The sequence below is a fragment of the Enhydra lutris genome, unplaced genomic scaffold (genome assembly GCF_002288905.1).
Source record: "Enhydra lutris kenyoni isolate GAN:26980312 unplaced genomic scaffold, ASM228890v2 scaffoldscaffold9, whole genome shotgun sequence".
NCBI classification, from domain to species: Eukaryota; Metazoa; Chordata; class Mammalia; order Carnivora; family Mustelidae; genus Enhydra; species Enhydra lutris.
This window is the reverse complement of record NW_019154093.1, coordinates 68002883-68020800: the sequence shown is the minus strand read 5'-3', so window position 1 is coordinate 68020800 and position 17918 is coordinate 68002883. Positions and strand designations below refer to the sequence as shown.

At 33.4% G+C, this 17918-nt stretch overlaps 1 protein-coding gene across 1 annotated transcript in view; it reads left to right on the top strand.

The window, feature by feature from the left end:
• LOC111143017 (collagen type XI alpha 1 chain) overlaps positions 1–16593 on the top strand; it is a 203687-nt gene extending 187094 nt beyond the window's left edge. Inside the window, exons 59-68 of the mRNA XM_022496424.1 lie at positions 3533–3586; positions 4460–4567; positions 5076–5129; positions 5235–5270; positions 5367–5420; positions 6871–7120; positions 10242–10354; positions 11783–11851; positions 13987–14220; positions 15525–16593. Of these exons, the coding sequence (XP_022352132.1) occupies positions 3533–3586; positions 4460–4567; positions 5076–5129; positions 5235–5270; positions 5367–5420; positions 6871–7120; positions 10242–10354; positions 11783–11851; positions 13987–14220; positions 15525–15671 (1119 nt within the window). The 3' untranslated portion in view covers positions 15672–16593. The remainder of the gene's footprint in view (positions 1–3532; positions 3587–4459; positions 4568–5075; positions 5130–5234; positions 5271–5366; positions 5421–6870; positions 7121–10241; positions 10355–11782; positions 11852–13986; positions 14221–15524) is intronic.
• The last annotated feature ends 1325 nt before the right edge of the window (positions 16594–17918 follow it).

Genomic DNA, 17918 nt, shown 5'->3' with positions numbered 1-17918 from the left:
TTGATAACTGTAACTTTTCAAAAAATGCTCTACTGCATTGTTTATACAGTACTTTTGTAGGTCTGATTTCTTTCGTTATTACAATACTGTGATACAGTTATTACTATTAGAGTACCTTCATAAGTGAAGCTGAGAGATAATAAGTGATAGATCCAAGGTCACCCAACTAATGTGTGGTTAGACCTGAGACTCTGAATGAAGCAGTGATTTGAATACTGTTGATAACTGTAACTTTTCAAAAAATGCTCTACTGCATTGTTTATACAGTACTTTTGTAGGTCTGATTTCTTTCGTTATTACAATACTGTGATACAGTTATTACTATTAGAGTACCTTCATAAGTGAAGCTGAGAGATAATAAGTGATAGATCCAAGGTCACCCAACTAATGTGTGGTTAGACCTGAGACTCTGAATGAAGCAGTGATTTGAATACTGATGTTTGGCAAGCAGCATCCCTACCAGATCTCCTACTTAGAGCAGAATTTCTGTAAAGTATATCATACACCTAAAAAAAGTTTGAGTGTAGAAGGAGAAGTGAAGAAAGAAAAAAATATAGCCTGTACCTAGTTTTGTATTTTTAGTCTGGAGAATATATTTACTTTTAATTGATATTATGTCAGGTTAAACCAATATTCTTAAAAGGTTTCTACTACTGGTACAAGCATATGGTTCTTTCATGCAGTTACGTTTTTATTAGAACCATTTTTTTCATACTTTTTTATGCCACCTTGTTCTAACATGTAGAGTCTTTGGCATTTATCCTGAGGGTGACATGGTCTCAAGAAATTAAGTGATTCCATTACTCATTGATATTATGCCTTTTAAAATGTGTTATAGGGAAACATTATTTTCCTCATGATTCATCATGCATTTCTGATAAAATCAGAAAATAGTAGATGTGAAATATATTCCCTTAACTTAAAAATTATTAAACTAGTAGAACTAAATAGGTAATGCTTTTATTTTAACATAAATGAGATTTTTTATGCTATTCTGATTTGCATATTGATTTAACCTGGTTTGGGACCTAACACCACAGAACCATCTCTCTCAAAGCGTAATGAGTATCAAACTTATGAAACAGATCCCTGGTCTCTTAACTCAAGAATTTCAGATTCAGTTGGTCTGAATGAGGCCCAAGAATTTGCTTTTCTAGTAAAAAGTTCACAGATGATGCTAATGCTGCTGGTCTGAGGACGACACTTTGAGATCCACTATGATAGGGTGTTAGTAAATAAGATGAAAGTTTGGTTTTCAAACGCAGCCTTAGATATACTTGGAGGTAAATTTGGTAATATCTTTGTCATCTATTTTTTGACCGTAAGAGATTTAACAAAGTGGCATGATTATTTTTATACAAAAGAAAGTCTAAACTGAATTAGTATAAATTTATGCCTGAGCATTAATGATTTTCTCCTTGTTAGAAGAATATTATTAGGGATGCCTGGGTGGCTCAATGGGCTAAGTAAGCCTCTGCCTTCGGCTCAGGTCATGGTCTCAGGGTACTGGGATCGAGCCCCTCGTAGGGCTCCTTGCTCAGCGGGGAGCCTGCTTCTCCCTCTCTCTCTGCTGTTCCTGCTGCTTGTGCTTTCTCTTCCTCTGTCAAATAAATAAATAACGTCTTTTTTAAAAAGATCACTATTAGGCACATTCACGTTTAAAATTGCACATGAAAATAATTTGTATCTATTGGTAATGGAATGATTTAGGGAAATTGTCCACTTCTATATCAATACACTTAGAGAATTTCAAATTCTTCCATAAATTAAAACATATACAAATATATATAATAAATATTAGACCTAAATACTATTGTTACACAGTACTAATTGTACGAATCCTATTCCTATTTTCCCCTGATGATCAGGGATTCGGTTTAAGGGACGGATGTGAGTAATTAAGGAATCCAAAAGGCTCATGTATTCAATCTAAGGAGACAGGAATTATAATCCTCGATTTATAGATGAGAAAACTGAAGCTCTTTTTGGTTAGCTAATTTAAATTGCTAATAAGAGAGGCTGGCTTCTATCCCAAGTCTATCCTATTCTGAGCCCATACTTTTTAAATTACATCATACTACTTGGATCAGATCCACGGCTCTTAATACTTTAAATTCACAAAAATGATGAACTGAGACTTAACGTGCTCTTTCACATGGAAGATTCAAAGTGTCTGGGTAGAGAGGAAAAAAATTGCTCATGGTAGCCTTGAAGAAGATCCAATAGTATCTATATACAATGGTGTAGTTTGATAAGAGTTAAAACAATTCGCTTCCTAAGTGCCATGTTAAAAATCGTTACCGAAACTATAATTTTAAATTTCAATTCAATATAAATAATTCAAACTCATAGAGAAACTGTAGAAATATTTCGCTTTGTTTTTCTGGCAGCCTTACTACTGCAGGTAGTAGTGACCTACATTTTGTAGCCTTATCTTGACTCTGATTTCATCAATCACATCCTTGCTAACCATCTTTTAGTGTCAGTTCCACTTCTTCTGACAGAAACTCTTGCCAGTTTCATTTGTCATTAGTTTCAGAACAAGGGTCATATTTTGTATTACCTTCGATATGGGATACACTGATTTTTTTATAAAAATGTTTGTTACAAAGTCATTAATATGAATAATTCCATGGGCAGGGGTCAGAACTAAGAATTAGTTGATGAAGGCATGCCATGATTTTCATAAAAATATAATTTAGCAAAAATGGATAAATGTGTTATCCTTGGACCATAAAATAGTTAATTGGTAAAATAGAGATGTTTATATGAAAAAGCTAATTGTTTTATTATTTAATTTACAAATCATTTATATAAAAGATTCTGCAGGAATTACAGTTAAAAATACTGTTTGAGTTTGCTTAGGAAAAGTGGTTATCAAAGGTCAGTTGACTGTCAAAAATATTTTGGGATTTTTTTTAAATTTTTCAGGAAATACTGTAATGTATTTGACCTTGTAATGTATTTGACAACCAAAATATTTGATTGATTTGATGTATAATTTGGAAATCCCTTCTTCTAAAATTATTTAAAAATTTATCCTTTTTTAGTTTAAAGACCATACAAACCATGTCTTGTTTCTAATTTCACGTTTCTGTGGTCAAACTTGTCGATAGGATGCTTTATAATTGTGGTTAAATATTAAGCCATGGAGTTTTATTTTTTTTTTAAAGATTTTATTTATTTATTTGACAAAGAGAAAGATCACAGGTAGGCAGAGAGGCAGGCAGAGAGAGAGGGGGAAGCAGGCTCCCTGCTGAGCAGAGAGCCTGATGCAGGGCTTGATCCCAGGACCCTGAGATCATGACCTGAGCCGAAAGCAGAGGCTTAACCCACTGAGCCACCCAGGTGCCCCAAGCCATGGAGTTTTAAACAAGCAAAATTATTTTGAATCTTCAAGAGTAAGCACTAATCATTATTAATTATTTTTGAACTCTGTCATATTACCAAAACCAGACTTGCCCTGTGGGTAGTAATATGATTCTCTAACTCATACCTACTCTATGTATGTTTATTATTTCTTATTATTTAGGGGCCTCCTGGTTTACCTGGTCTCAAAGGTGACCCCGGTTCCAAGGGTGAGAAGGTGAGAGTAAAAACACATGTTACTACAATTTTGACATCCCAATAGCAGAGACAATAATTTTTCGTATTAAAATCACTCAAAAGGAAATTTCAAAGAATATCTTTGTCCTTCTAACCAAGGAAAAAGCTGCCAATGCTCTGTTTCCCAGATGAATTTAGAGGAGAGAAAATATACAAAGTCATAGTGAAAAATGTATCAGAATTCAGTGTTATGTTTTTTCAATGTCCCCTTGGAACCATATGGAGAAAGCATATGGTTATACTAAAATAACCCTTCAGAAAATAAACAGATGGAATAACAAAATGCCCATTTTCATGTTTTTAAACATGAAAATGAAAAATTTAAGCTATAATACCTTTGAAGTAGTAATTTGATCTTCCAGAATGTATGCTGAGTTATACCAAATAATTAAAGAAAATGAGCCTTTTTAGAATGCCATTAATGTTTTTTGGATTATTTTTAAATCTCCAAATGTCTCTTAAAAACTATAGAATTTCTGAAAAGTAGAAATCATTTAATATAAAATATGCTTATTAAAATAATGACTTTTCAGTTTATTTCATCAATGAAATAATCTTTAGTGGAGAATTAATTTTAAGTAAATGAAACACTGAAGATGATATTTTTAGAAAGCATTCTGTTTCCTAAAATTCCTCCCCACCAATAAAAGTCTCCCTTGATATAAGCAATAAATGATCCTGTTAGGTAAGAGAAAAGCAGGTTCTTAATCCTTTATATCATTCAGAAAGGGTTAAAGTTTCTATTTTTTTTTTTACTTTTATGTTTTGTAAACTTAGTGTGCAATTATTTTATGACTATAGTAGATGGTTGTAATTTATATATTGTTAAATTTATTTTCTCTGCCTTCTAAAGGGACATCCAGGTTTAATTGGCCTGATTGGTCCCCCAGGCGAACAAGGTGAAAAGGGTGACAGAGGACTCCCCGGAACTCAAGGATCTCCAGGAGCAAAGGGGGATGGAGTGAGTAAAGATATAAATTATTCTCCTACTCCTTTCCAGTCGCGCGCACGCACGCACACACACACACACACACACACACTCGCACACGTGCACATTCCATTAAACATGACCAAGGGGGTGATTTAGAGTATCTTTAATCTCTTTAAGTCAATGATGTTTTCAAAAAGAAATTTGCTAATCTTAAAGTAATAAATTAAAAACATGACAAGTTAGAAATCGAAAAATTACAGTTCAGTAGTTAATTACACAAAAATTTATCGAATTTCCAAAACATACAAGTCATTATTCTGAAGGCTGCTTTATATCTATAAAGATACAGACATTGAAGCAAATGGGGGAAAAAGTACAGATTGCCTTGCAAAGGTTATTTCTTAGATTCACAATGAAAAGTTTTAGGCTATTCTTACATATTTCTACATAATCAAAACCCTGCAGTTGTGTTGTTATGCACTAATCTTATGCATAAACTAGCTGAGGAAAACTCTAATTTGGATGATTCTCTCTGCAGGGAATTCCGGGTCCTGCTGGTCCCATAGGTCCACCTGGTCCCCCAGGCTTACCAGTAAGTGCAAGACAAAAGAATTTTATAAAGTAAACTTGTAAGTAGACCAAAGAGTCATGAATTCTCCAAATTTTTATCTGCTCTTTTGCCTTTGCTTTTTTCTAGGGCCCTCAAGGTCCAAAGGGTACCAAAGGCTCTGCTGTAAGTACTTTTGCCTTTGGGTTTTCATTTTTCAGGGAAGTCCACTCAAATGCCTTGTTCTTCATTTATCTTGTTCCTTTGCCCAACCCCCCGCAGGGACCTGCTGGCCAGAAGGGTGACAGTGGTCTTCCAGGGCCTCCTGGGCCTCCGGTAAGTGCAGAGTAACAAGACTGATGTGCTGGCAGTTAGCGTCCTAAGACTGCCAGTGATTTCTCTGAATTTATAAGAAGGATGAAAAAAAAGGCATTTTGTCAAAGTGCTGATTTTTCTAGGAAATAGCAACTATATTACATAATCAGGTCCCCATGCCAAGGTTTTCTTATAATTGAATATATAAAGATACATTAACTATATATTATGATAATCGTGTTTTTATTTGTTTTTCAAGAAAATGACATACTTTTTAATGTCACATTTTTATGAAAGCAATTGATTGTATGCCACAAAGATATATATATGTCTTACCACACTAGGAATAAAGACAAGAGTTTAGATACTTGGCATTTGTTTTCCTACTGTATATAATGATCAACCAAAAAGCAATAGCAATTTGTAACGTTTATTAATGCTGACATTTTCCAGGCTTCACATTACTACTAAGTGAGAGATCCACCTTGCTAGGGCTGCCATAACAAGCACCACAAACAAGGTGGCTTAAATAATATAAATGTATTGTCTGACAGTTCTAGCGGCCACAAGTCCTAGATCAGACTGTGGGAAGCATCGGTTCCTTCTGAGGACTGTGGAGCTGAAGGTCTGTTCCATGGTCCTCTCCTTGGCTCATAAATGGCCGTCTTCTCCTATCTTCTCCTATCATCTTCTGTCTATGTGTGTCCCATAAATTTCCTCTTATAAGGATACCAGTCATATTGGGCTAGGATCCACCCTAATGCCGTTATATTTACTTAGCTAATTATAGCTACAGAGACCTCATTTCAAAATGAGGTCTTATTCTATGGTACTGGTGCTTAGGACTTCTACATAGAACTTTTTGTGACACAATCCATACCAGTATGGATTTAACTATTTGGTGTAGTTCTACTCTTGCCATAAATGCAGATTCAAGTCTGGTTGCATTTTTTAAGCTTTTTAATTTATGCAGTTTTAAATTATATTTGAAATAAGTTAATGTGTATCTTTAAAAGTTTAATGTTTCATAATATAAATTATTATCAAGCACAATAGACAACTCATTAAGTAGCATAAGAACCCTAAAATGGCGTTTTAATCTTCAGAGACTAAAATCTAGTTGCGGAGATAAGACAGGTAAATGAGGACTAATTAATAAATAATCAGGTAATGCACATATGTCCACACAAATCTTTTGCTACATTACTTATGTAGAAAAAGTTCCATATAGCATCAGAGTTGGTGTCTACTTTATCCCTACTAGATTATTTAAAAAAAAATTACCAAGTTTACATATCTATCTACCTATACATGTATATATATATTAGCAATTAGAGAAAACATTGAAAATAGGAAAAACATTGAAAATCTAAACCAATTGTAATTTCTTATAACAGTGACATAACTAGTGATAATTATGCAGAATATTCTATCTTCAGAAGCACTTACATGCACGTTATCTCTTTCCCAGGGTCCACCTGGCGAAGTCATCCAGCCTTTACCAATCTTGTCACCCAAAAAAACAAGAAGACATGTTGAAAACATGCAAGCAGATGCAGGTGATAATATTCTTGATTACTCGGATGGAATGGAGGAAATATTCGGTTCCCTCAATTCCCTGAAACAAGACATCGAACATATGAAGTTTCCAATGGGTACTCAGACTAACCCAGCCCGAACTTGCAAAGACCTGCAACTCAGCCATCCTGACTTCCCAGATGGTATGTTAATAATATAATGACACAGCAAATGTACTGAATCTCTAAGTTATGACGATGCATTGTCAGCTCTTTAATTCTAGTGAAATGTTTAATATAGAATCTAAATAAAACTAAAGCAAATGATTATTCATTCCAATCTTGTAGACAGAAAAAGTCATTTACACTGTGCAATTTAAGATCTGCTTGAGAGTCCTTTGCCATTTTTGGATGATTATAGATAACATAAATGCATTTTCCCTGTACTAACAATCATAGAACAGGTTTTTTGTGTGCATGCATGTGCACATTAGTATATAATTATTTATATCCTATAACCTAAGTTATTTTACATTGATATGAGTAAAGTTAACATGATTAACAGCACAACTGAATCGTATTTGACCTATCAATTTAGCAGTGATTTGGTTAATAGAATATTTAAGAATTCGGATAGCTTGGGGCAAAATTTATGTAATGGATCCACAAATAATGGAGCTGTGAATAATTTATTTGTAATAATAATCAAGATATTTTATTATACCTACCATTTAACATAAACGTTTACATACCTATCCTGAGAGGACAACAGTTTCAAGTATCTTGAGTTAGTTAAGAAACTCACCTAATTATTAAACTAACAAGGGGCAGATCTTTATGTCATCTTAAATCTCCCACTTTACGTGTAAATATTTTATCACTCTTTTTACTATTGGGACAATATTATTTTGCACTGTCAATCATATAAGAATGCTGTAACTGAGATCTAAATAATTCAATACAGATAGAAAATTTCAATGTGATTCAGAAACAGCCACCACCATAAAGGAAGAATGTCATAAAATATTTTCTTAGTCAAGAATAATCTGTTGAAACTAAAACACAGGTAGCTACTAAGGGTTCCATACAGACTAATATCCAAGGTCTTCAAATGTATAATATGTGTATGTGAAAAAGATATATTCAGTTCAGTGGTAATGCAGTGATTTATAAGAATGATTCAGATTTTGGTCTAGCTAAGAAAATCATACATTATTGAAATTCAAATATAAAAGATTACAACATGTACTGAGTTATAAAACAAGATATGATTAATTAGAACCTGAGCAGTCAAGAAAAATTTTTGTAAATTTTGGAAAATGGAAAGTTCACTGTGAGCTACAGTTCCCTGTGGTTTCCATATAATAACTAGTATTATTAATTCTTCAATGTGTTAATTAATTGCAATTAAATATTAGTTAATTAATTAAACAGTGCCAGGCACTCTTCTTCAGACAGAGATTCATAGTTAATGCAGAAGGAATAATGCCTTTGAGCTACTATTATCAAACAATGGAGACAGCAAAATCATAAGTAGTATTTATAGCATATTATGAGAGATATTGTGGAAAAAATGAGTAGATAAGTAAGGGATGATTCGATTTTGGATAAATAAGATATTAATATTTAAGGAGATAACATTTAAGCTGAAACCTATAAAGAGGTAGCCAGTTATGCAAAGAATGGGAAGGGTGTTCTGGGCAGAGGATATGGGTCTTTTGAAAGCCTTGAAGAAGACGAGGTTCTGGTGTCTTCGAGGAACCTAATGTCTCCATGGCTAAAAAGTAGTGAACAAAGCGGAAAATGACTTTGAAGTAATTTGGAAGAAAGCAAGGTAGAATCCAAAGAAGCTGGTTAAGGAGCTGTTGGATTAATCTAGGCAAGAAATTGTGGTGACTTGATTTAGGGACCTGATAGTAAAAATTGGAATGAATAAATTTGAGATAAATTGTACATGGTATCCATAGTATACAGAATTTATTGAACAAAGGTGTCTTGGTAATTAAGTTATTATTATGTTATTTGAAGAACATTTAATGGCAATGCTAGCAGATTAAATCAAGAGAAAAAATCTTGAAACACTGAAAAAATAAAATTTAAAAAAAAGGTAACAGAACATAAAAAAAATACCACAGAATTTCTAAAAACTGTAAAATATATCAAACATTAAGAGTGGTTATCCTGATGGGTAAAATCCTGGATGGTTTTTAACCTTTTTTTATACATTTTTTTTTTCCTGAGGATTTCAGTTGGTTCCAGATGCGAATCTATAAATGGTGCAATCAGAAAAAATTTAAATGTTTTTGTTAAATAAATATTTCAAGTGATCTGACATATAGTAGAAGCTAATTAACTATTAAAAGTACTCTCCCCATTTATATACAGTAGTAGTAAAAGATAAAGCAGATTGGTATTAGGTTTTTAAGAATTCTAGTACAAGCTAAGCAGTTAGAGATTTTGGAATGTGAAAAGTTAATAACCAGTAGATTCACATAATTCAGACTAATATTTAAAATGAAGTGGCAGCATAGGAAATGGTAGGAGGGAAGCAAAGTGTCATCACATGTATATCAATGCTATCTCTCAATAGCTGTTAGCAACAAAAACCATATTGTCAATTATTTTAAAACAATTTTGTTATTCCTACTATTTACCATCTTTACTCATCTACTACTAATTTAACGGTCACCATCATTCGCACGATAAAATCTGCTCTGCGCCATGTAGATGATGACATTAATAGCAAGCTACATTTAAGTATATAAAAATAGACCTACTTTTTAGGATCTAATTCAAAGAGAGGTACATTTACTACAAGAAGTTTATGCTATAAAGTAATGCAAAAGTATGATCCCTGAGGCTAAGTAGATACTATCACCTCCATTGTTACAGATGAATAAACCAAGGAAAAATACAGTGATTATTATACTCAGACTATTTAAGTAGTAAATAAAACATATGAGATTTAGGGTTAAGTTAGCTGATTCCAATATGCGTGCAACTTACTTACAATGGCTAAACTGAATGTTAATATTTGAGGAGGTGACATTTAAGCTGAAATCTAAAAGTAACAGACATGCTAGGAACCAGAGTGTTCCGGGTAGACTGTATGGGCAAAGCTTTGATTCAGGCAAGACAAAGGGTCACTCTTTAACTATTCAAATGCATACCCCAATATGACCATAAAGGGAACATAAAGTGATTCTCATGGGAAAAGATCCAACTATATTAATTATTCTTTGTTTCTCTAAGAAACTTTGATATTTAATGCAATCATTTTTCCTATGCATGTATTTTTATATGACATGTTTTTTTCTACTTCTAGGTGAATATTGGATTGATCCTAACCAAGGATGCTCAGGAGATTCTTTCAAAGTTTACTGTAATTTCACGTCTGGTGGTGAGACTTGCATTTATCCAGACAAAAAATCTGAGGGAGTAAGTACCAATCTGTTTTGGTGGTGACTGTTGACAGTTCTTGCCATGTTTTTGCAATATTGAACTAAACAGGAAAATTATACTGTCATATTTTCATTTATCTGCTTTTCTTACAGGGTAATTAGAGCATTTCATTGCATAAACATGAATAAGACACCAAAGTGATGCACAGAGTTAACAAATACTTCTCTCCTTTATCTTTTACCCAGATGTATTCTTTATGCACCTGCTTGTGCTCTAAAATTCTATGGCTTTTCCATGACACAGCACAGCTGATTCTCAAATTTTAGTGCGTGCATAGGATTCTTCATCCCAATTACCACACGATAGAACTCGCAGCTGTACATGATGTTCAAAATACACAATTTATAATCTTTTACGTAAAGTAAAAGTATTGTCTGCATTTACGTATTTTTTAAATGTTTAGTCTTTTCAAAAACATTTCTTGATTTTTACCGAGCAGTATCAATATATTTGAGTTCTATCTTTAAAGCTATGAAGACAAATTACTAATATGGGGAAAGATCTCTCACTAGCATAATTGTATTCTCCAGTTTCTGCTGATAGATGTTGCCTTTGTTTGTAATCTTTTAATAAATCACGTTCTTCTTAGTAAATGGTGTGGGCATACAGAGGCACAGAAAGTCGTGAAGGCATGAGTAGCTTTAGGTGTGTCTAATCTCTTTAGGGGAGAAGTGAAGTTTGTGAGAAAAGGGTGGGTAGCAGTGGCAGGAGGCAAAGCAACTTCTGTTTCCCAACCAAACGTGGCCTGTGGCGAAGCGTAATAAAATTCCTGTAGCCCCCAAAGCAACGAGGGAACATGGAAAATGTCTCCCCTTATGCTGATAACTCAAATTCCCTACAGTGAGGCCTTAGATACCCGTATGTTTTGCTGATGTTTGCAAAGCAAAACAATAAATGCAGATCTATTAAAAATTCTGAACATTCTTCCCAGCAGGAGATGATTAGGCTTGCTTCTTGCCAAGGACTTTTCCAGAGCATGGCACCCTAAGTTACTGGCTGAATGCTTTCAGGATGCTTCCCTTCAATAGGAAATACTGATGGTACTTGTCTTGATGGCTGATTCCAGCTGGTATTATGAGGCATTCCTTTGCAAAGGGTTTTGCCTAAGAGTTCCACCAATGTCCCCTACAGCTCTTATTATACTGTTGGTAGGTTATGCCCCCCTCCAACTTTTTTTTGAGCAATTAAAAAAAAAAATAGGAAGAAAATGAATCCATTTTCACTAAGTGGGAATTCACAGGATCGCTCTCCAATTTTGCTCTTTATCTCATTGTCTATAGTTCAGGATAGACTATTTTAAAATTTCTATGGCATTTTAGTCTTACTGAAAATTACTGGTATGTACATAAACAATACTGTTCATAATTTTTACCTATTTTCTAACTTGCTGTTCCTTTGCAACAGGTAAGAATATCATCATGGCCAAAAGAGAAACCAGGAAGCTGGTTTAGTGAATTTAAGAGAGGAAAACTGGTATGTTATTACCTCAACATGAAATGGTTTATCTTACACTTCATAAATAAAGCTCAAATTATGTATCTCTAGATCCTGGCTGTGAAAGTCTAAATTGTAATGTCCAGGATTCCGTGTGTTCTCCAGCTTGCTCCAACTATATCTCTTAGACTGCTGTGGTATTTTAGAGAAGTCTAAATGTTTTGTATCAGAATACATGGAAATATGCTATACTTACCAAAATAATGTGATCAGATAAAGTATGCATTTCACTAAGTACCTGCTAGACATCATAAAAATAAATTATGTTAGAAATGTCAGGTATAGAGAATACATAAATTATTTTTTGTTCTCTATATCAATGAAAACTTTTGGAAAGTGAAATGTTTTTTCTGATTGCTACATGTGGCTATAAAGTGAACTGACTGACTTGACCTTTTATTTGGATTGGAGCACAAGTTCACGTAGATATTTCTTGTAGATATTTCTCATACAATGACCAGTTCACTAGTAATAATTTGTTACAGGTATTTTAAGATAGGTGCCAAAATTAAATTGACATTATAAAAGGTGTTTAAAAATATGTGTGTGTTTAAAATATTAATAAGAATGTATTTAAATGAAAGTTTCTTATTTACCCAGGTAATTATTAAATTGTTTGATGTTCTTAAAAAAGCTATTATTTTCCAGTGATGGCTATTTTGTAGTTATCCTACGGGAATATACACAAATTAATTAACAATGTTAGTGAAGTTCTCCACATAATTCTTCACTACAGTCTTCACGTTACATTAAATATCCATGTGACATCTTACTAGTGTAGAAGTTAAAAATACCTACACAGAACGGTGTGTGTGGTGTCAATTTTTTTGTTGTTTTGTTGTTTTTTGTTGTTTTTTTGTTGTTTTTTTTGTTGTTTTGTTTGTTTTCCTTTATGTCCATTTCCCAAGTGTCCTTTTTTTCTTCAACCAAACAAGGTTCCTCACTATCTGGGCTTTTAGTCAGTAAGGAGTAACTAAATTCAACAATAAGGAAGAAAGTCATAGGTAACTATCTTTACGTGGGCTAAATCTATATTCTAGGTAAATTTCCTACTCCATGTTTTAAAAAAAAAAACTAGGTTTCTGTGTTTCAGCAGTCCTCAGTATTTCGATTGTACCCAATAAAACAATTTATTAATTTAATAAAGGGTTTTAATAATTTTCAATTATCTTCCTACTCTAAATACAAAATAAGTATTTACTGACTCAACAAATATTCACTTGCATCACCTCAGGCATTCTGTATAGTGGTGGTGACACAGTGGTGAGTAAGTACATCATCTAAGAATGAACAAAGAGGTAGGTCTAGGTCTATGAAGTAAATAGAAGACCAAACACCTTAGAAAACTATGGCCCCAAAATAAAAACTGCAGGAACTTGTTTAAAATTTGGGCCAGGTGGATGTACTATGAAATTTTTTAAAGAAGTAGGTGAGATTTTTTAAAAAGGGGAGGGGCTGCCCGGGTGGCTCAGTGGGTTAATTGAGGACTCTTCATTTCAGCTCAGGTCAGGATCTCAGGGTCAAGAGACCTAGCTACCTTGGGCTCTGTGCTCAGCAGAGGTGGGAGTCTACTGGAGAGTCTTCTCCCTCCCCCTCCCCGTCTGCTCCTCTCTCCCACTCACATGCACTCTTTCTAAAAAAAAATTAAGATAGGTAAACTTTGCATTGCACCAGGATTCCTCAGTTCCCATTGTTTCGCTATTTAAAAAGATACACAAACATAATGAGAGATAGTTCATAATCTATAATTTAAACTTATTTAAATTACTTTAAAAGGTACACTAATACAATGAAAGATCTCTTGGAAACAAAAGCATTTTTTTTTGGAAATTTTTAATGGTTAGGACAATGAAGCATAGAAATAAAGTGACTCTTTTCAAAAATAAATAGTGCTTGCAGTAACTGCGGTGGGAGTACAAGAATGAGTTCATAAAATCCTGACTCTGGGTCTTCTGCCCCTCCATGCCTACTTTCTTCCCCTACGTGAAAATGGGCCACTCGATGCATCCGAGTGCTTCTGGGATCACAGTTCACTGTCAGCAGTGATTTTTATCCCTTTATAACATAAAAGAGCAAAAGAATCTTCATGTGTCTTTTTATTCTTTTATTCCCAGCTTTCCTATTTGGATGTTGAAGGAAATTCCATTAATATGGTGCAAATGACATTCTTGAAACTGCTGACTGCCTCTGCGCGGCAGAATTTCACCTACACCTGCCATCAGTCAGCAGCCTGGTACGATGTGTCATCGGGAAGTTACGACAAAGCACTTCGGTTCCTGGGGTCAAATGATGAGGAGATGTCCTATGACAACAACCCTTACATCAAAGCACTATATGATGGCTGTGCGGTGAGTATAATCACTTGCCTTCTTTCTCAGGGTGGGAGGCAGTGTGTAACCACCTCAGTTTGGCCCTAAGCCAGGTTTCTCTCATGAAATGGATAGCAGTTTTTATTAAGATCTGATGCTCAACACTTATATTAAAACACAGTATCTTAGAAGCCACTGATATTCACATACACATGCACACACACACAGACACACAAACTCTGAAACATACATATAGACAAGTATTCTAAAATCCGTAACAGAAGGTAATCTTAGATCATATGTTATTTCTATGGAATTATTCCTGATCATCGGAAACTATTGTAGCTAGTTATTCTTGAAACCTTGAAACTAAAAAAAAACAAAAATTTGTCTCCTTCATCCATGATCCTAAAATGACAGATAAAGGAATCAGCATTATTCTAAAATGAAAGATAAAGGGATTGGCATTGTACCGTTTATACCATAGATAATTCTTATCCTTGTATTTTGTTTGTAAGGTGCTTCTCTGTTGCTTCTGTATTACCACCAGTTTAGGCAGTTATTATCATTTTTTTTGTTATTTCTATCTTCTGGAACTATCCTTTTCACACAATGGGAATTCTATTTAAGAAAATGGCCCAGAGACCACACTGAAAACCTCATTGTTTTCGCTGATGACTAAAGAAGTCACAGTTACAAAGAAAAAGGCCCATGCCTTCAACAAAGTAGGTAGGGTACCTACAGATCAAAGAAGAGAAAATAAAACACATTAAAATTAGCAAGTGTCTGGATTTCCCAATAGTAATATACTGATAATCATTCACAAAATTAAGATATAGCAGCAGACATGCTTTAACTTCTGACCTTGTGCATTATAATTTCTATACTGTATTTTAAAATCTCTCTCTATATATACAGTATGATTACAGTGGTAAGAATTTATTATTATGAAGGATTATTTATTTATTATTATGAAGGAAATATTATTAATATTTCATATTATTATGAAAGAATTTATTATTATGAAGCCTGACCCAATTTTATTATCAGTTTTCATATTAAACTGTACTTGTCAATTCAATAAGATTCTCTTCAACTGTGCAATATATCTGAATAGTATAGTTGGGCAATAATGGCTAAATATTAAACGTTCAAAATTTAAAACTACATATGACATCAGTAATAACAGCAAGAGGGACTCACACAAAGATAATGACAAATTTCTTTCTTGCTCTCTTCTTTCTTACTTTCTCACCTCCATTCAGAGGCTTAAGAAAAAAATAACATATATGTTAAAACTATGAAATGATTGTGTAACTTTGTATTTCTGCTCAATTTTACAGTCCAGAAAAGGCTATGAAAAAACTGTGATTGAAATCAATACCCCGAAAATTGATCAAGTTCCTATTGTTGATGTAATGATCAATGACTTTGGTGATCAGAATCAGAAGTTTGGATTTGAAGTTGGTCCTGTTTGTTTCCTTGGCTAAGATTAGGATGAAGAACATACAAAATCAACAGAAAAAAATACCTTGGTGCCACCAACCCATTTTGTGCCACATGCAAGTTTTGAATAAGGATGGTAGAGAAAACAACTTGCTACGTATATATGTACCGATTAGAAATACCGATGCCCTTGCAGGGGGACAGAATCTTTGCATGACAAAAGCTTCAAAAATCATAAAAATACAAGCTAGTGTGGCTGAGATGGAAACAGGCCTTATTCTTGATTCCCAATTTTCATCTCTCCTTTTCCTATTTGGATTTCTTTGGTGCTGTAGAAAAAAGAAAACGATATATATTTCATAAAAGATATGGTGCTCATTCCCATCCATCAAGGATGTACTAAAACAGTGTGTTTAATAAATTGTAATTATTTTATGTACAGTTCTATACTGTTATCTATGTGTCCATTTCCAAAACTTGCACGTGTCTCTGGATTCCATCTGACTCTAATTTTATGACAATTGCAGAACTATGATGGCAATAAATATATGTATTATGAAAAAATAAAGTTGTAATTTCTGATGACTCTAATTCCCTTTCTTTGATTAATAATAAAATGCCTTTGTATATATTGATGTTGAAGAGTTCGATTATTTGATGTCGCCAACAAATTTCTCAGAGGGGCCAAAACCTAGAAGACTCACGGAAGCACACTTGGATCCACTCTTCTCTACAGACAGTAACTTTGGTGAATTTCAGCCTAAAATATCATGCATTTTGATGCTTCATTCAATGCTATACCTCAGCTTCTTCTTTTCAGAGTCCAGGATTTCACAGGATCCTTGTATATACGGAAAATAAGCAAGTTTATATTTTTGGACAGGAAAATGTGTATGAGAATCTATTTTAACAAATCGATGCTTCCATCAAGCAAACAATTAGATGTACAATTTTTTTACTACCTTATCTCATCTCATTGTCTTCAGTGTGCTTCAGTCATCCAGATTAATATTAAAAGATGGGAACAAAGCAATTGTTTATGAATTTGTTCAATGTTATACTTTTTAATCAATCAATTTCTTGAATTTGATTCCAAGTTGCATATTATAATAGTCTTCAAATACTATTTTACCTGCACCTTCCCAACAAATACCATTTCTTTTCTTTCATAATAATATCATACATTATTTGACCTGCCTAATTTCTAAATAGCATATGGGTGGATCGTTACTAACAGTGCTTGTTTTGAAAGTCATACTTATTAAAACAATCAAAACATTCTTTCCACTAAGGTATTTTCTTCCAGGTAGCTTGATATAGCAGTAAAATTCTAAAGTTACAAATTGAACTTTGTATCTATTTTAAGTAATATATGTAAGACTTGAAAATAAATGTTTTATTTCTTATATAAAGTGTTAAATTAATTGATACCAGATTTCACTGGAACATTTTCAACTGATAATTTATCACAAAAGACCATACCTGTAATACTGGAATTAAAACGTGAACACTTGTCATTCAGAAGTTCTTTTATTTTTGAAATCAAGTTTGTAAATGTCCTTTCAAGAAGGGAGATATGAATCGTATAAATAAACTCAAGTCTTGTCTACCTGGATTGGTCATTCTCTTTCTTAAATAGGTTCCAGATTACTCTCTCTTGCAGAAAAGGCTTTCCATTCTGTTTCTTGACCATCCAGATTAGAATAGTTTCATACTTTTGGAAAGGAATATTTTCCTTCAGAGATAAGTTGTTTGAATTCCCCACGTGTCTAAAATAAAAACACCACATGGTAATGCTCTATTTACAAGATTAAGGTAGGCTATATTTAAAATTTCAGAAAGATATTTTTCATAATTAAACATTTCGCAAAGTCTCAAACATATGTTCACAATTTCAGCACACTAGAAATATTTCCAGAACTTTTATATAGTCTCTAATTATACATAAAGTAATATTTTTTGCCAAGAGAAATTCCATACCTCAGGCAATTTAATGAATATATAACAATACGAGAGAATATTTTGCATATTGACCTGCCTTGGGAGAGCTGTATTATTTGCCCATTTAAACAAAACAGCTTCAAATTTGGCACTCCATAGAATTAATGAACAAATAACTGAATTGCTTATCCTTTTCTATTCCTTGCACATATGGATATGGTCTTCTCTATTGCTTTGGATTTTTTTTCGTCTCCCTTATATCTGATTTAATATGAACAAAAAGAAGCTCAGTGGAAAGGAAAAAGCATATGACGTTCTAGTCTTGGCCCAAGCAGTGTAAACTCTAGAGA